Genomic DNA, 18204 nt, shown 5'->3' on the forward strand with positions numbered 1-18204 from the left:
GAGAGATCTTGAGAAGAAAGCTTGACAGAACATGAATGGGTTGAGTGAGTGTTGGTGTATTTGCAAAGGAAAATTAGTCGAGATCTTCCTGCACCTCTTCGGTCTGTAGTTTTCTTTCTCGTCTTCTTCGCAGCCTTCACTTCCTGTACCTCTCCTTCTACCTCCTTCACCTCTTCTTCCTTCATCAACTTTGCTCCATTCTTCCCCTTTCCTCTCCCCTTTTTCTCCTTCACCTCTCCTCCCTCCATCGCAGCTTTCTCTGCTTCCCTCTTCTCCCTACAGGAATGATAATACTCCATCTCCTTCAGCTCGATCTCGCCAGCCGTTAGCCGGACCTGCACCACCAAGACAACATGTCAAATCCAAGTCAACGATGAGTCAGCTTCACCATCAAGTCGTCGTTTGACCTCTCGCGGAACTTCATGCGCACGTAGTCATGCATCGTCTTCCTCCATGGCGCCTGGGGACATCGCTGCGCACTCCGAACACAGCGTTTGTACCTGCGGACCAAATGAGGATGCGCACAGACCCTCACTATGGAGAAGTTTGAGGAGGACGGTTGGTATTAGTATGGATGATGATGAGGAGGAGGAGGACGAGCGTAGTTATAGCAGTAGCAGCAGTAGCAAGAAGAAGAAGGGGAAGGGGGAGGAGTAGGAGAAGTGGAAGGAGAAGGAGAGGCAAAAAAGCAAAGGAGTGGAGTAGGGAGGAACAGCTTGACTAACAAGTTGCGCACAAGACGCCTTGAGATCATAGGGCGGTTCCTCGTAGCATAGTAGAGCGAGTCAGCGTCTTTCTTGCGATCCTTCTTCGCTGCCCTGCTGAAGACATTCTTGTAGTTTTCGAACTCCTCGGGCGGGATCAGGTGGGGGTCTTGTAAGAAAAAAACTCACACCTCCCCACCGCAACATTAGCACAGTCCTCACTTTGTATAAGGTGTTCATCAGCATCCTTCTTGGAAGCCTTCTTTCGAGACTTCTTGGCTGGTTGTACCTGCTGTCTTCGTTCACAGGCATTGAGGCGGACTGCCACGTCCTACCGCTTTCGTCGCGATCAAATCTGTTGCCGCTGCTTCTTCCTGTGAAGACTACTCTTTGTGAATCCTGAAGCGCGGGAGACAGGGGCTGACCTCTTCTACACGCTTCTTCAGAGCATCCTTCGCCTTCTTCTTCAACGCAGATGTTTCCATGTTGTCCATGAGTCCTTTGAGACGTGAAAGCAGCTCGTCCTTGTTCCCTGTTGTCTGATCGTGCATGTCAGTCGTCTCGTCTCCACGTTCTCTCGAGGTACCTTTGCGCCTAACGCCTTTAGTCTTTCCTGCATCTCCGTCTTCTTCAGATCGCCTAGCTCTCCTAAATCCTTGCTGAGCGCTGAGTTTGCAAAGCATCTTGCTGCTGTTGCCGTGAAGGTCCTGACGCCTTGCCGGAGGGAGTTAGAGGAGGAGGCAGAGAGGAGGGAAGTGTTGATGCCCGGGAAGGGACATAACGGCATGCATTGCGTTGCCGTCCTGCCGAAATCTGCGCCGAACCTCCCGAGGATCCTCGCCATGGTGGAGGCCAACGGCGATTTGGCCGTAATAAGAAATAACCGTTTTGTAACGGTGAATGGAATTGTGGATTGAATCGATTCGGTTCAGTGGGAAACGATCTGGACGATGTGGGGTGTACAGTAGTCAGGGGTGGTGCTTCTCTGATGAATGATGGGGTACTTTTATTATCAATAAAGGGGTGAGTGGTGAGCAATTTTCGAAGAGAGGAATTTCTTGGGGTGGGGTAGTCAAGCCAATAATCGGGCGCCATGGAGACAAGAAAAGCAGCGGAGGAGGCGATAGCCAAAGGAAGAGAGGTGAGCAGAGAGAATATGAACACAGAAATGAACGCAAACTTGCTTGCCAGTATACATTCATGATAGTCCTACTATGTGTAGTCATCTTCCTCCACGGGAATGCCTGATCTCGGCGTCAGATCTCGATGTTTCCTTGCTTCTTTGTCCCATTATTGGATCAGTACACCCATGCTGCAGTCTAAGTTCTGGTCATGCTTATGAAAATCAATGAATCTTTGATTCTAAGGGCAAGGAAGAGACAAAGATTCTAAATGATTATGCCAGAGGATGATGCACTCTTTATTTTGACTGCTTTACAGTATACAGCGAAACTTGGAGCCAGTAATTCAGTTTTGAAAGATAATGTACTCAACTTACTTGAATTTCCTCATGATGACGTCAAACTGAAGGTTGTGTTGGAATATTCTTACGATTGATCTAAGACATTATGCAGATTGAAAGCCTGCAGAAGCATGCATCCTCTTTTGGTCCGTTCTAGGATGCAAATATCCCTTGATCTACTGACTGGCAGCAGGTGAAATCCTGTCCGAAAAGAAGCGAGAGATCGAGCATCTGATGAAGGTGAGAATTATGTGCAGCATCCAATCGCTATATCTGAGAGGATCGAAGACAACGTCAGAGAGTAGGCAAACCGTGCAGTCCGGTATGAACGTGCCTAAGATGTCCAAGAGTCCTTTCAGATTGAGCATGGGGGTTCAGGAGATTCCGAGGATGATTATCAGCAACATGGTTCGTTGAGGGCAACTGTGAGAACACTCGGATTGACCCTATCAACCCTTTGATGAAACATAAAGGTGATGGAGCTTCGAGAGAGAGAGAAACAGTTGATGGGACAGGTGAGCGTGTTTGTTGCGGTGCCTGCATTTGACAGAGACGGCAGATCGACCTGTTTCATGCTATCAAAGAAGTCCCAACTCCGTCCAAGGATGAAGAAAAGAGGTGACATCTACATCAACACGAGAATCGGTGACGCTAGCACTGTGAAGCATATCCCTGTTCAAGGAGATATCAAGACTGAACCAGGAGGTGGCCATGAGTTGGAGATCGATCGAAGATCGTCATCTGATAGTCTCTTGTGACTTGCAGATAGTAAACCTCAGAGAGGAGAGGGACAACTGGAAGTCAAGAGCCTTGCTCGCAGGTCTTGATATCCCTCGTACAGGACGAAAATGCCGGTGACATCGTGCAGAGGGCAAGCTCGACAAGCAATCCGCGGTATCGCCCAAGGAAGGGAAGGATTCAGACACTCGAAACTCTGAAAACTTCCAGCTTCCCCGTAATCTACATCAAGACTACGAGTCTCCTGAACTAGCTTCCTTGTCCCGCATTTCCAACGTCTACAGCCCTAGTGAAACTTGGAATGGTTCTTAAATTCAGTCGTACATCGGAAACTTGTTTACTGATTGTTTGCATACAAGGGAATGGAGAATTCAATTTGCCGTGGAGGGGAAAAGAGCCTGTGCACAACAATGCGGTCAGAGACACGAGGCTGGGTCAAGATGAAAGCTCTGCAAGGCCTGCAGGAGAGGAACAGAACGATAGAACTCCTGCTACTGGAGCTGAAGCCCAGCATGTGCGATGTTTTCATGCTCTAGATACTTCTGGACTTACAACCGTTTCCAGGTCACCTTCAACCTTCACCTTTCGAAATTGTAGTCTTGTGGCTCTTTGAAACCCAACCTGATGGTGCACTTTCAGGTACAAGGTCATAGAAACGAGCACGCGAGAAAGAGCATCATTGAAACACAGTTTGAGCCTGGATGTGGGACTTGCACTCCCTTCTGGAGTAGAAATGAATGCTTTGCTTGTACAGATCTTGATCGCTCTGAAAAGGTCTGGAATGAGTTTCAACTCGTCGGAACTCCAGGTATGGATCATGTTTGTCTGCTTTGCTTTCATTGAGCCTCTTGATGATCAAGATATTATCCATAGAGCCCGATACGTGGTCGGGTAATGGAATCTCCATCTTCCTTTGTGTGGATGATCTTTGAGACGGCAGATGATGGAACGGAACCAACTACACTTGTCGTCATGCAGATCTCATCGTCGGCCAGTGCAGTAAGTTCTGATCTCTACTCTCTGCCGAAGTAATTGACTACACTCGCAGCTCCACAATCCGACTCAGGTTATTGAGGTGCTGAAGCTATCTCTCGTGCTCTCTTGCTGTAGTAATCTCGTTTGAACGTGAGATCAGGAACTGCAACAGCAACTCAACGACTCCTCTAGTGCCTTGAAGAACGGTAGAAGACGATGTTTGATGCGTTCGATGACGCGTCGGCAGGCGAGGCCTCTCAGCACTTGATGAGAATAAGTCATCAGTGATAACAGCAGCCAGGAGCTTTGAACACATGAATTCAATGATTAAGTAAAACAATACAATTCCTCGCCAATTCCCCCCGTCATTGCTGAGTCCTCGACGAGGCACGCTGCGGCGCAGCACCGAAAATGAAGAGCACGATGGTTGTGATGATGACTGCCATTGCCAAGACGATGCGAGCGAAGATGGTGAATTTCATGAAGTTAGACATTGGTCTGTCTACTTCCACTGAATTGAAACGGTCAAACAGATACAAGACTTCTTTGACATCTTCTTACCCGCCTGGCGTACTGGGACGACTTCGCTCATGTTGACTGCCTGGAAAGCTGCGAAAATTTCTGAGGAGGCAACACTGACGCTCGTCACGATGACTGAGACCTTAGAGAAACTTGATTACGTGACTCACAAGAGTCAAATTGAGTCTTACATGGTTGAGATCCTTGTCTTCGTCTGTCGAGGCATCGCAACCTTGAAAATCATGATTCAGCAATGAAGGAGCCAAGAGAGCGTACATTGATCATATTCCGGCTCCTTCGAAGCTTCCGAGCTTTCCGCGTTCTCAGCAAACATCTTGTGGTCCAGAGGTACTCTTTGAACCTGCATTGGAACTTCAAGGTTGTATGCTTTGTCCATCATTGATTGTGAATCAGTGTTATGTTGCATCCCGACGGGTGGCTCGATCGGGATGAATGAAGAAGGCTGTGTTTCTGCTTGAAAGTTAGTCAGATTTGCAGCTGGCTAGGTTATGGCGGACCAGAAAATATCGACAAGGTATCTACAGCGGCAATTGCAGACACCAACGAATTAAGCATTCCACTTCTCTGTGGAAAAAGTCAGCACAGGATCACAAATTCTCGATCAATTTGCAATCACAGATATCATGGCTTTGAATCTGTTATTAGACTTCTTTGATTCCCTGCAAAACAAATGTTACCTACATCCTTAGACTGGATGCAAGAATTTACATGGAAGTGTCAATGTTCTGTTTTGATCCATCTTGCCACAAGGTTTCCAAATTAATCCAAGTGACAGTATCTCGGCAAACTGGACAAGCCCAGATTCCAGTTGAACGAAGTCCATGACTACATCAAATGTCAGTTTCATGTCAGGTAGGAAGAATTGTATCGCTTACAGTTCGCTCTGATATGCACATGATTTGTGAAAACAATGACGACAATTCGTCTTGACAACCACACCAGTACATAGATTTTCAAGACAGATAGTGCAAGCATTTTCAGCTTCCTCTGATTCGTCTCCAATGTACTTTGGACGCTCGTTTCGCTCTACAATTTTCATCCCTCGGAGAACATGTAGATGAGAAACTGAGTTCTCAGTATTGCAAAACGAGAACTGGGACCAGACTGATGCATTAACGTCACTCACAGTTGCTACACTGTTTTCCCGGGTGAAACCATGTGCAAAGCTCGAATTTTCGGCAGCAACGAGAGCTGCAGGCTCATAAGCATAACCGTGAGGACCTGAAAGCTGCTCTACAGTTTGAGCTGACATCGGAGACGATTTGGAATTACAGAGGAGTTTAGAAACAAAGACTGCAGTGCTTCTAGCGGGCGATGGATTGTTGGGAAAGGTCCATACGATGTAACCAGCGCTGAATGGTGGGTGTATGAAGGTCGCTCCATTGCTGAGAGGAATCACGAAATCTTTTTGCGGGAGTGGATACTGATTATGAACTTCAACATTGAAATTTTGAGACGGTCCAGCCTCCATGATTCACTGCAAAACAGACCTTTACAGATTGTCTTCCCTCGCGCTATTCCATCATCTGTTCATTGAACCTAAAGTAAAGTACATTAGAATGTTTAGATTTGAGCAATACTTTCGAATCATAGAACAGGAACATAGACAACACACATTTGTCAATAAAACATCTGCAAGAACACAGCAACCAACGAAGATTGAGAAATGAAGACATCAGATAAACAAACCCATGACAAAGGCGAGAAAAAGCAAAAGATTGTTTTAGAAAAGAATCAAAACTTGGAAATCTCATTCAAAATTCTCATCAATAGCCCTCCATGCTCTTTCCCTCTCTCAACACTCACTTTCCCAAGCAAATTACTTCTGCAAATTGTAATGCTTGAAAAACAAGAGAAATCGGATCTTAAATTTACTTCACACCCATGTCCATCCATGGAGTCCCAAGTTTTCTTCCTGCATTTTCGCTTTCCTCTCTGTCTATGTCTCCTCCTGTCCTGAAACTGCTTTCAAAACATTCGACTTATCCTTCATTCGCAAAATGCTATGAAAATCGGGCATGAGGAAACCTCGAATGAGGGTGGGTGGGGTAGTGATTAGAGCGAGGGAAGTGGAGTCGATAGGGGTACACTCTAGTGATCAGACCTGGAGGGTGGTCGGGGGTAGCAAAGGGGTGGAACCAGGGTACTTGGTGGAGTTTCACGGGGTGCAAGAGGTGTGAGTTTATTCGGGGGTAGGGGTAGTCTTCCTGACCTGTGCGGGGCTATCAAAGAAAGTCTCGATGTTGAGGGTAGGGTGGAGCTGTAGCTGGTAAAGAGGGTGAAGGGGGTGGTCGAATCCTACAAGGATACCTCCTCCAGTGGGTGGGGTAGTAGAGACCTACTTGTCACTTTACCCCCCTCATTGGGCCCTTCACACATCAGTCACATTCTACCCCAACCCCAGGGGGCTTTACCTCCCTACCGTACCCCAGGCTGTCACACTGGTAGATACAGAACACTACCCCTACCCCATGAAATCATCTCCATTGCCCCCCGCTTCCCCCGGTCTGACCCACCCCTCTCAGGCTTGCTCCCCATCTTCAGGTGAGCACGTCCCCTAAGGGTTTTCAGACCACCTACCCTCGCCCTTCCACTACCCACATGGTCACGATCCCTACCCTCTCTGGCGGGTTGGATGGTCTCTAAGACCACCCTCAAGGGCTGACCCCTGTTTCTCTCCCTGTGAGTCAATGTCATATCCCCTATAGAGAAGAGCCTCTAATCAGAGCACAGGCAGTAGTCCAAAGCATCACTTCCGGGAGGTGGATTGAAAGGGCAAGTTCACACCTATGGGATCACCTCCCTCAATTCGACGCTGGTTTTAACTTCCATTCCTCCGTTGCCACCCCACCCCTGCCATACGAGCTCCATGTAAGATGACATCCACCCTCCACTCCCATGAGGACCCCTCCAGCTCTACAGGGCAACTAGGGCAATAGAATGATCTTCGGATCATGATGATCATGATCTAAAATTATATGGGTACCCCACCCCCATTTCAAGCAAATCGATTTATATCCACCACCCACTGTTCACCCATTCACACCTAAAGTAATTAACCTTTAATCGACAAAAGGACTCCCGAAGGAGTCCTGGACCAGCATGACAGGGGTCATTGATAGGTTTCAATCACCCATCCAATGGGGCTGTATGAGGGTCTTAAAAAAGAAAAAAAAATCTTCCCGCCTTCCCGGAGTCCGACGGAAAGTTTGTGGCTGCTCGTTTCATCTTCCCGCCACTACAGAGTTTGCGGTCCGACAATACACTGAAACGATGGTAATGAAAAAAATGTAGCGACTACCTGCTATCTAACATGGTTTCGCCAGACTAACATACTATAACATGCCGAGGAAGAGAAAACGAATTACAGATGATTCAGACAACGGTCAAGAAATAAGTTATTCAAAACCATTCACGAGAGTCGTCAAATGTGGGTTATACTCGAGACTCAAGGTAGAGAACAGATCGATTTTAGACGTGATCGACAGATGGGTATTACATATCAGTCAGATCACATCAAGAGGCAGTATGATATTCAACTGTTTTCTGATATGGGGCAGGGATACAGGGAATTTACGATATGTAGTGGATGAAATCAAGAGAGCCAAATCGACCTTTTTCTGGAATGTTTTTACACTTGGAATGGAACAACATAGCCGTACAGATAACAAGTATCCAACTCTACAACGTTTCTGGTCAGAGAAAAGACATCTTTTCGTTGATTTATGTAGAATTCGAGGAGACTCGCAAGCTATTGTATTCGCTGCAAATCAATATGGAACGAATTTCTACCAAGACCTGAAAGCAAATTTTACAAACCGATTGGAAAAGTTCATTGCCGAATTCTGCAAAGGAGAGTTACATATTAACCATCAGCAAGAAATCGAAGACGTGAAGAATGTATTGTTTCAAAGGAAAGATTACGAGTTGAAGACAGAAGTGTTTAACAGGAATAATTCACAGCAGATAGGAACCTTCATCGACCATATGAAACAACTAATTGGATTATCGGGGGACGAAGATCTTTTTAGTTTCAAATATGACAAATTTGATCATAGGTTGCAGAAAAATCTGTTTGAGATAATCGAGACACACATGTTCATGTTGAAGTTCTTCGAAGATCGTGGTCTCTCGAAAAAAACATTCAAGGCAGCACCAATGTCGAAATTCGGCAGAAAACATCTAACAATCGATAATGATGTGATGTATTACATTTTGAAAGAAGCGAACAGTTTGAAACCGGGAGAAGATAAAAAATCGTTCATGAGAATAGATCAAACTTTGGAGAACTCTAAGAATTTCAGAAGGATTTTCGACTGTTCGAATCTGTTCAGAGATCAGAGAGAGGAGATTACAAGTATCACGACAGACGGTGTATCGGTTTGTTTTCGCTTCACGTTAATTGTCAAAACAATCGATGGACTCGAACAGGAACCTTCATTGCGCACTACCAAATGGCTTGCCGATAGAAAAAGGGCTGAACGGAAATCGGCGAAGAAGATATCAATATCATACAAAGTATTACATGAAAATTCAGAATACCAAAGAGAGATCGAAGAATGTAAAAATTGCCCAAGGGTAATTGCGATCGACCCTGGGAGGAGCGTCATTATATCGGCCGTCGAACAATTCAGAGATGATCAACAAATAATCAGAAAAAGATTTCAGTTTTCGAGAAAACAATATTATCACGAGTCACATCTGAATCGCAATAAAAAGAAAAGAAAGACGTGGGATCAAGATATTCAATCGACATTGCACTATCTCAAGGGGTTCTCGAGTAAGTCTGGCGGCAGTCTATCAAGATTCGAAGACTATCTTCTTGCAGTTACAAGTCATTGGGAGGAGTTAACTTCGCATTATTCAAAGCGAAAATACGCCAGGATGAAATTCGACATCTACATTTCGAAACGAAAGTCAGTCGACAGGTTTATCCGTACAATGAAAGGAAAGGGAGAAATAGAACCTGTTATCGCATATGGAAATGCAAGGTTCCCGTCTACAGGACGTCGAGGAGAAAGGCCTGTACCGGTCAGGTGGATAAGAAGAAGATTCGAGAATCACTACAGAGTCGTAGATGTTGACGAATACCGTACTACCAAGTGCTGTAACGATTGTGGTTCTGAGCTCGATGTGCTTCGACGGATTGAAAATACAGGGAAAGAACCAGACGAGACCTGTAGGTTGAAAACTGCCAAGGAAAAGTGAAGTACGAGGATTGAAATTTTGCAGATCATCGAGGTAATGTCAAGTTTTGTATACTCCTGTAATTCACCTTTTCATCTAACTGTTATCGTGACAGCTGTAAAGGAAAGCCGATCAAATCCAGGGACTTGAATGCTGCACTGAATATACTCACTTGTTTCAATGTGTTTCCTGAAAGACCGAATCACCTACGTCGCCCCTGAGGTGAATTCAATGATTGTTGTCGCCCCCTCCCTACCCAGACTGCGTCCCTCGGGACTCGATGCCTAATTCCCTGCCTGCCTGCCTGCCCGGTGCCTGCCTCCATTATGATCCGATGTTTACGACATGTGATCATTGAAGTGACTGACCGTGGCATCATTTGGTAGGATTCATGTAAGGCTCCAACAACATCCGAAGACAATTTGGCAAAAAAAACAACTGCCGTTGTATGACGGAGAGTCGCGGCTCTCAATCATACGACGGCAGTTCTGTGCGAAAACTTAGTTCGTCGTTCAGAAGGGTATTCACATATTCCGTCACATCATGAGGGAGAGTACCCGTGGTAGATAGATTCGTGGCGTTTATCTATTAAACACCTAAAGTCTCTGACCGGCGCTCACATCGGACCGAACGGCGGTCCGATCCGATAATTGCCCCGGGGCGGTGGCGACGGGCCCGGTCAGTTCTCTGGAAGACCGGCATTGCCCGGGCCTGGGTGAAATGTATCCGGAAGTATCCGCGGTGAAGAGGCACGTAGCTACCGGTAGGAAGGCGAGGGAGGAAGAGGTAAGGTGTGGATACTTCTTGCTTCTTGCTTCTTGCTTGCTTGAAAGCTCTTGTGCATCCCTCCATCTTTGAAAGCAACGTAAACCGCTATCGTGTTGCTCTCGTCCTGAATGAGTTTCTAGTTGTGGCCATCATGAATCGTCTGATGAAGATGGAATCATTTCCTCTCTTCCTCACTGCCGCAATTGCCATCTTTCTTGCTCTTCTTTTGTTGGCATCGCAAGACCATCGTCCTACCAGTGAAGCCCTCGAAAGCCCTGTTACCGTCCGATCAAGGAGTCAGATGCTCTATGGGTATGATGAGGGACCAAACAGCCTTGATTTCGGAAAGGAATCAGGCATTTCTGAAGGAATGGATCTGGTATGCAATCAAAAAGATCTGTTGTTTTCTCTAACTTGTAACATGGATCAGTCAAGGGACGACATCTCGAACATTCGAAATATCATCACTCCGCAGATTGGAATCAGCGCAGAAAACCCATGGAAGATTAAGATACAGAAATTGGTCAAGAAGATCAAGAAGTTCCAGGAGAAAGAGGATGGTGATGTTTTGCTGCTCCTCTATCATGTTGTCTGTAAATCTTCCCTCAGCATTCCTCAAGGTAGTGAAGAGTCCAGCCCATGTTGACATCCACGTGAAGAATGGGCCTCCTGGATTGCGAGGCCCGAGAGGGTATCGTGGAATGGCTGGCATACAGGGCCCTCCTGGTCCTCCCGGTCCCAAGGGAGCCCGTGGGCCGAAGGGTCCGGTAGGGTCGCAGGGGCTCGAGGGCCTCCAAGGACCCATCGGCCCCACTGGTGAAACAGGAGACATGGGTCCCAAGGGCGTCAAGGGCCCGCAGGTGAAGCCTACGGCTCCAGACAGGCTTGCGAATGCTGATGTAGCTGTGTGAAGGGACGAATGGGAGTGAGAGGCAGGAGAGGGAAAACAGGCCCGCCCGGGGCTCCTGGGAAGCCAGGGTATCCGGGACGACCAGGTAAGAGCTTCCGGATACGCACTCGTTGATGGGAGCTAACACAGGCGCTCAGGGAAACCTGGAGAGCCAGGCATGCAGGGGCCACCAGGACCGGCTGGAAGGGTGAGTCCTGCTCTGTGGTAGCTGCTGTGCCACACGCTTACGAGCTCGGATCAGGCGCCCCCTGGAGTCCCCGGGCCACCTGGACCCATGGGAGCAAGAGGTGCCGACGGAACGGACGGTGTGCGAGGACCGCAAGGACCTGCAGGTACAGAGAAGGACGAGCAAGTGTTCCCCTGACTCGTCCGCACAGGTGAAGAGGGAGCAAGGGGCCAAACCGGTCCTCAAGGCCCCCAGGGTACCAAGGGAAAGGATGGCAAAGACTTCCATCACAAGTGAATGCGGAGATACCGTGCTCGAATGAAATCTTCATCACAAACAGACCAGAAAATGTGATTTAGGATCCAGAGGGATCATCGCGGTCTGCCAGAGATTGGCCTCCAATTCTTGTCCTCCTGTGTCAGGAAGAAGGACTGTCCTTCATTCTCGTAGGCGTGCAATTTCTCCTTGGCTGACACAGCCCGCTGGTTACTCACAACCTCATGATCTATATCCACATGCTGAAGCACCTCCTGGTGAAGGGTGTGCTCTTTCTTTACCTCATTGCATTCTTTCAAAGGAGTAGGAGATTTGTCTTTCGAAGTGCTGATGACGTTCGCTGGTGGGCGTCTTGTCATGGAAGCCAAGCTCTTCTGCAGTTGTACTATTCGTCTCTGAACATTCGTGCTGTGCTGTTGCTTCAGCCTCTGTCTCAGTTGCTCTGGGGTTTCCGCCAGTGCTTTCACTGCTTCTTGCTTTGCTACCTCCAAGAGCCTCGAAGTGGATTCATGCCCCATCAGCTTGGCAATGTCCATGGCACTGTGACCCTCAGGTGTTGTGCTGTCAAGAGATACCCCAGCTCTCAGCAGCATCTCAATTGCCTCGTTCTGCCCGTACCATGCCGCCTGATGCAGGGCTGGAAAAGCATCAAGATGATGTTATTTGTCGAGTAGAGATGAGACCTGTCATTCCTCTCGCATTCACCAGTTCTTTGTCCAACTTCTTGTCTTCAAGCAGGAAAGCAAGCACCTAAACACAAGGTTCACGATAGACAATAATGTCATGCAAGAGCACGGGAACACCTCGAGTCTCTGTGTTGGAGCACAAGCAGCCATCAAAGGAGATGTTCCCCACTGGCAGTCGCAGCTGCGACCAATCCTTGTGAGCTTTCGTTCCTGACATCAGACATTCCAAACCTGTTGATGTCCGACCCGTCCTTCAGGGCATCTTGAACTGACTTGAGATCTCCTCGAACAACAGCAGCCAGCATCTTTGAGCCCCTCACAAGCTTGTAGACAGACGCAGATAATGGGAGAGACTTCAAGGGGATGCCACTCTTGTCTCCTCACGGTCTACAGGAGAAGCTTCATGAGCTCGAGCTCTCCCTTCTCCCATGCCTCCTCCGCTCTCTCCCGCAGGTGGTCAGCAGGGTTCATGTCAGTTCATGTCCGTTGGAATGGTCTACCAACATCTGCGGTTCACGTTATTTTGGCCGGACTCACTGAGTCCGAGTCAGGCCTCAAACCGTTGAACCGTCCGATCTACCGGCGTACTCCGGTGCTGGGCACTGGCTAGCGACGAGACTATCTGTAGTATCGGCGAATTTTTCAATGCTCACAAACTTGACAAGATTCATATCTTTCACTCTTCAAGCTACATTTCTATTCGAGGTCTTCAAATCTTCTCTTCCACATCATCTGTTGCTCAATGATATTTCTGGCAAGACAGTCATTAGGGATCATCATCGTAATTATCACTGATCTTCATCTTCATCATCACCACCATCACTGGCATCATCATCATCATCATCATCGTCATCATCATCATCATCATCATCATCATCAGTACTTCTGCTGTGCCTTCGATGCCGACAAGATGATATTGAAATCTCTCTCTTCCTTCCTGAACGGCTGAGGAATGAAAGGGTTACATGAGATTATCTCTTCTCGCCCCCTCGTCGTACCTCTTGATCCTCGTCTTCCACATACTCCGTCTCATCAGAAGAAGATGATTCCACACCCTAGTTGAAAAGTTCAAAACAAGCATGAGGATGCTCGAGGCGGACAATGGAAATTTGTTGACGGTGCGATAGCAATGTCTATGACACTGATTATGAGTATGACAAGTCGACTATGCAGATGATGATTATGATGATTATGATGATGATAATGGTGGTGATTATGATAATGATTATGATTATGATTATGATTATGATGATGATGATGATAATGATTATGATGATGATGATGATGATGATGATGAGTCACCATCTTCACGTCTTCATGCATGTATTTCTCTGCCATTTCGAGCAGGATTGCTGCTCGCCGCTGCTGCAGGGCGCTGATTTCCTTTATCCTGTTCTGTGAATAAGGTGAGCAAGGACAAGATACCAGGAAAGGATACAGGATGTTCTTCTTCATCTCTTGTTTCAACTCCCTCCATCTGCCACGTCATCGCACTCCCTGTGGCCTGTTGGGCCCGTTCTTGCAATTCGTCCTGCTGCACACGGGAGGAATACCTCTGCGGGCTTGTCCCCTCCGTAACATATTTCTGTCCACCCTCAGCAGGAGTGAGAGCAGGCCCTGGTCTGCGGAGAGAGGAGCTGCAGTCTCCTGCACATGGCGGCGCAAGGGATAGGCGAGGAAGTCGGCGAGGGAGGTTGAGCGATGAGGAGGAGGAATGGATGGAACAGCTCCTGGCAATGATGAGCTCATGATAGGTGCCTGAGAGAGAGAGTGCTGGAGGATAAGGATAGGAAAAGGATGATGATGATGATGAGGAGGCAGACGAAAGTTGTCAGGGAGGTTCAAGGAAGAAGCATCAGGACCTTGTGAGCAGCGTCTGCCTGCGAGATGGTGCGGGCGATCCGCAGTCCAACGTTGCGACTGAGCTCGAAGACCTGACCAGGTGAAGAAGTCAACAGAATCAAGTGGTAGAGGATGATTAGGAGGATTTGGGCAAGGGCAGAGCAACGGAATAGTTGAAAAATAAGCAGAGGAGGAAGTGAAAACAAGTCCCTCAAACTCACCCGCTTTGTAGCGCTGTCCAGAGAATGTTTTTGCTCCTCTCTCGAGATGTTCCTTGCAATTTGTGACGCCCGATGTTCGAAATTGAGAAGAGTGGAAGGGGAGGAGGAGGTAAGAAGAGTCGCTGCAATGATTGTACCATTGGGAGTCACAGCCCGAGGAGGAGGAGGAGGGAAGAGTTTGGAGTCAACTTGAGGATTGAGATGAAGGGGAGGAAAAGGATTATAATACAAGCCGGAGGCCCCGTGAGAAACTTGATGAGGAGGATGAGGATCAGGCTGAGCCGGCGAGGCCAAGGGAAGAGAGTGCCTGAGCTGGAGCTGACAAGCAGGGAAGTCATCGCAATAGAATAGCAGCGCAAGGTTTACCTGCTTTGTGTGCATGGTATCGAAATCTTGTCCTTCCTCAGGCAAAACAGGGAAATAACTGCCTTCCGGTTCCCATCCTCCTCCATCGCTTCTGGAATCCGTCTCACGCTTCCTTGATTCGCTAATCAGATCCTCTGCTCTGTTGTGGCCTAGAAGACGAGCGATAGAAGAGCGATCGCGGATTATCTCTCCGTCAGAGGACACTATCTGTACATTGGTTTGAACGGGCGAAGGTGGTCTTGGTTCCCCCCTGTAGGGTATTCTCCCCTTCTCCTGATCTTCTTCCTCCTCCTCACGTTGCCACATGTTTGACTGATGCTCCTTCACACTTCTACCACTTTCTTCTCCTCCCTCCTCCTCCTCCTCCTCCTCCTCTCCACCATCAATCTCCGACAACACGATACTTTGCACAGCCGAGCTCATCTCACTGCCAGCCAAGAAACGATCCACGGCCCCCTCCTCACTTCGGTCTTGGTAGTACAGCCGCATGTTCTTGCCGTACATGATGCTGAAGTTGTCGTTTGCCACTTGCCTCACAAATTCGCTTCTTGACTTCGCTGCCTCCGTCTCGCCCTCGTTGACACCTGACCTCCCCGCCACTAGCGATATGTTTCCTGGTAAGGATGTTGACAGCAGTTGCCCACCTTCAGCTAGCCGATCATTTCCCATTGTTTGCATATCTGACGGCAGAAGGGATGCGTGTTGATCGATATTTGACCAATGATCTCGTAAAATCTCCTCTTGGCCTTTTTCCTCTGGCATGCTTTCACCGTGCGTTGTCCCGCCAACCCAAAATTGAGAAGCTGATTGCGAATCGACATTCCAATCTCTTTGCCTAGCTACATCTTCTCCACTGCGGTCTTGTATTACCCTCATGGGCATTGAGCCAACTTGAACAGCATGCGCAAACTGTGTCGAACCTGCCCAGGCAGCTTGTGACTTTGTTCTATCACCATCTGCCTTGCGACTGTCCATCCATCCAGCTTCCTCCTTCTGCATCAGCATGGAAATGCATCAGCGAGGTTAAAGATCCACCACAAGAAAGTTCATCACCGTCTCGATGTCCGACATGTGCGATTCAATCAGGCTCTTAATCCTGTTCGACTGCTCCTGTAGCGTCTCCGACGTCCCTCCTACAATGCCTGCTCATCAACTGCAACACGAAGAGCCCTCACCTTCGCCTTGTTGGACACCGTCCATGTCCATCCTCAGCTGCAGCAGTGTGCGCGTTGCTTGCGTGCTTGTTCGTAGGGCAACCATCTCCCGCTGCAATGAATTCAAACGTTCAAGGATAGCGCTGCCGCTCTTCCTCGGCATCAGCTTCTGCGACACATGCTCTTGATGGACTTCCTCTCTCCTGCACATTAGTCCATGCTCGCTGCCTCTCCAGAGGGACGGCGCCCCCTGCTCCTCCCGCGGCGGCCCTTGTTCCTGAGCCTCAGCAACAGCCGGTTCCTTGGCTGTTGTTGCAGCCGACTTCAAGGAGTTCTGCACGAGCTCAACTCTCCTCCTGATCTCCCTCATCCTCAAGATCTTGTCTGATACAACCATCGTCTCGTCCCACATCGCCGCCATGTTCTCCCCGCCTCCCTTCGATGCTGCCGCCATGTTACTTTCGACGGGTTCGTTTCCAACTTGACCGTCAACTGCTTCCGGAGCTGTCATCCCGAATCTCTGGTCTACCATCTTTTTGGTTTCATCTTATACCCCTCGTACCCACCCACCTGATATGTCCCACCTCACCTAAAATCATGAAATCGAATCTGAACATTGACCCGTACTTTGATGACCCACCCAGATACTTATCAGAATTTTCAATTATAGAATGTGATGCTGATACCCCTCAAATAGTGAGTACCCCCTATTCAATAATTGCTCAGTTTCATTACTACCCCCTTCAAAATCACCCCACCCATACTTTTAGGCTTCAAGTCTTGTCCCCCACTGGTCGATCAAAAATGCTTGCTCACAGTAGCGAGAAAATGGTGCAGAGAGTTTGCTAGAGGAGGGGAGAGGAGCGAGAAGGAGGGGCAGTGGAGACAAGCAAAGATACGAGAAGAAGAAAGAGGAGAGAGGATAGAAGACGCGAGCCGAGTCTAGAGGAGAGGTGGACACAAAGTTGAATCTCATGGATGGATTATCCCAGGAACACATGGCAATCCCATAGCAGTAAGCGAACGATGGGCTTTTTCCACATAGGAAAACAGCCACGAAGGTTTGCCTACGAACTGAGTAAGATCGAGGTGAATCTCGAGCTGAGGCATTCGAAACAATCTTTACCTTGTTATATCTAGGCAGTACACTCGTCGTTCGAAGGGAAACTCCTCTGCCTTCGTTGGAGTCGGTATCTTATGCTGATAGACATTGAGACCTGAGCCTAATACCTGCCTGTCAAGCGGTCGCAAGACAGGAGCAACGAGGAATGTTGTGGCAGACTTTGATGGTGTCGAATTCCGTAGCTCCGAACAGGGATCGATTTGAACGCATGAACAGGTCGTGCCAAGTGGCAAGAGGGAGCCCTCAAGCTCTCTGCCACGCTCTACAGGTGATCTTGACTGTCGAGCGTCTGTGCCATGATGAGCAAGTGCAGCTCGGAGATCGGCCGATCGTTCGATGCCAAGGACATCAAGTTGACGTGGGTTGAGGCTGAGAGGGGGAAGGGATCGATGAACGGTTGCGACAGGGTTGAAGAAGTCGTGAAAGCTGGTGCCTATAAGATATTAGGGAGTATCAAGGTATCATCCTGTTTCTCTTCCTGTCTGCGATCGTTTGCTGAATTCAAACCTGCTCCCTCCTGAAGTTCGACTTGGCATTGGAGAGTGGGAAGAGTCTAGAGTCAAAGACTTCAGTTCACGACCTTGTCTTCGAAGGTGGAACAGCATACGGAGGTAGAGAAATTGGAAAAGTGAGTCGAGTGAGGATGACACGACACCGCACAGGACGTTTGAGGTTTACCCTGCGATCGTGTTTGGAAAGTGAAGACACTTCGCAAGAGTTTCCTGCGACATCAGATCAGGTTGGAGGCAGACTTTGGCAACCTTGCTTTGTCCTGATGGACTGCAGAATGAATCGACAGTGGATCGAGGAAAGGAGGCGAAGAAGGTTGAAGATCTGAAGAGCTTGGAAACGTCGCAGAGCAATCATGCGAGCGGACGGGGGCGAGATAGGAAAAAGGATCCAGAAGATGGAAAGAATGGGGTCAAAGGAGGAGGAGGAGGAGGAGGAGGAGGAGGAGGAGGAGGAGGAGGAGGAGGAGGAGGAGGAGGAGGAGGAGGAGGAGGAGGAGGAGGAGGAGGAGGAGGAGGAGGAGAGGAGGAGGAGGAGGAGGAGGAGGAGGAGGAGGAGAGAGAGACGGAAGGGAGG

General features: G+C 48.4%; 7 protein-coding genes across 7 annotated transcripts in view; 3 read left to right on the forward strand and 4 right to left on the reverse strand.

Annotated features, from left to right (window-relative positions):
- Nucleotides 1-73: 73 nt before the first annotated feature.
- GUITHDRAFT_109575 (hypothetical protein) lies at nucleotides 74-1491 on the reverse strand (the record flags this gene model as incomplete). The annotated part of the gene is made up of 8 exons (XM_005831375.1): nucleotides 74-103; nucleotides 162-335; nucleotides 389-500; nucleotides 726-873; nucleotides 927-993; nucleotides 1040-1078; nucleotides 1130-1243; nucleotides 1291-1491. 8 exons carry the CDS (start codon nucleotides 1489-1491, stop codon nucleotides 74-76), a joined length of 885 nt encoding a protein of 294 aa, XP_005831432.1.
- Nucleotides 1492-2490: 999 nt separating this feature from the next.
- GUITHDRAFT_109576 (hypothetical protein) lies at nucleotides 2491-4167 on the forward strand (the record flags this gene model as incomplete). The annotated part of the gene is made up of 13 exons (XM_005831376.1): nucleotides 2491-2574; nucleotides 2640-2681; nucleotides 2726-2784; nucleotides 2832-2986; nucleotides 3035-3208; nucleotides 3264-3418; nucleotides 3469-3497; nucleotides 3544-3712; nucleotides 3765-3795; nucleotides 3845-3903; nucleotides 3953-3979; nucleotides 4040-4085; nucleotides 4127-4167. The coding sequence occupies 13 exons, from the start codon at nucleotides 2491-2493 to the stop codon at nucleotides 4165-4167; spliced, it is 1071 nt and encodes a 356-aa protein (XP_005831433.1).
- A 20-nt stretch (nucleotides 4168-4187) lies between these two features.
- Nucleotides 4188-5960, reverse strand: GUITHDRAFT_152966 (hypothetical protein). The gene is made up of 8 exons (XM_005831377.1): nucleotides 5295-5960; nucleotides 5128-5244; nucleotides 5036-5078; nucleotides 4917-4983; nucleotides 4675-4869; nucleotides 4590-4630; nucleotides 4441-4540; nucleotides 4188-4390 (listed from the first exon to the last, which is right to left on the reverse strand). The coding sequence occupies exons 1-8, from the start codon at nucleotides 5888-5890 to the stop codon at nucleotides 4245-4247; spliced, it is 1305 nt and encodes a 434-aa protein (XP_005831434.1). The 5' UTR covers nucleotides 5891-5960; the 3' UTR covers nucleotides 4188-4244.
- A 4565-nt stretch (nucleotides 5961-10525) lies between these two features.
- GUITHDRAFT_109578 (hypothetical protein) lies at nucleotides 10526-11772 on the forward strand (the record flags this gene model as incomplete). Its single annotated transcript, XM_005831378.1, has 7 exons — nucleotides 10526-10753; nucleotides 10805-10934; nucleotides 10984-11234; nucleotides 11288-11369; nucleotides 11414-11471; nucleotides 11526-11616; nucleotides 11662-11772. 7 exons carry the CDS (start codon nucleotides 10526-10528, stop codon nucleotides 11770-11772), a joined length of 951 nt encoding a protein of 316 aa, XP_005831435.1.
- A 49-nt stretch (nucleotides 11773-11821) lies between these two features.
- Nucleotides 11822-12717, reverse strand: GUITHDRAFT_109579 (hypothetical protein; the record flags this gene model as incomplete). Its single annotated transcript, XM_005831379.1, has 4 exons — nucleotides 11822-12363; nucleotides 12410-12476; nucleotides 12530-12593; nucleotides 12644-12717. 4 exons carry the CDS (start codon nucleotides 12715-12717, stop codon nucleotides 11822-11824), a joined length of 747 nt encoding a protein of 248 aa, XP_005831436.1.
- A 571-nt stretch (nucleotides 12718-13288) lies between these two features.
- GUITHDRAFT_109580 (hypothetical protein) lies at nucleotides 13289-16527 on the reverse strand (the record flags this gene model as incomplete). Its single annotated transcript, XM_005831380.1, has 10 exons — nucleotides 13289-13357; nucleotides 13411-13467; nucleotides 13715-13807; nucleotides 14275-14346; nucleotides 14842-14990; nucleotides 15222-15268; nucleotides 15323-15425; nucleotides 15795-15834; nucleotides 15895-15983; nucleotides 16035-16527. The coding sequence occupies 10 exons, from the start codon at nucleotides 16525-16527 to the stop codon at nucleotides 13289-13291; spliced, it is 1212 nt and encodes a 403-aa protein (XP_005831437.1).
- Nucleotides 16528-17021: 494 nt separating this feature from the next.
- Nucleotides 17022-18204, forward strand: part of GUITHDRAFT_109581 (hypothetical protein) — a gene marked incomplete at both ends in the record, with an annotated part of 3832 nt that continues 2649 nt past the window's right edge. Inside the window, 6 exons of the mRNA XM_005831381.1 lie at nucleotides 17022-17084; nucleotides 17140-17185; nucleotides 17335-17386; nucleotides 17432-17547; nucleotides 17781-17857; nucleotides 17905-18039. Coding sequence (XP_005831438.1) covers nucleotides 17022-17084; nucleotides 17140-17185; nucleotides 17335-17386; nucleotides 17432-17547; nucleotides 17781-17857; nucleotides 17905-18039 — 489 coding nt within the window. The remainder of the gene's footprint in view (nucleotides 17085-17139; nucleotides 17186-17334; nucleotides 17387-17431; nucleotides 17548-17780; nucleotides 17858-17904; nucleotides 18040-18204) is intronic.

This window comes from Guillardia theta (genome assembly GCF_000315625.1).
Source record: "Guillardia theta CCMP2712 unplaced genomic scaffold GUITHscaffold_40, whole genome shotgun sequence".
Lineage (NCBI taxonomy): Eukaryota > Cryptophyceae > Pyrenomonadales > Geminigeraceae > Guillardia > Guillardia theta.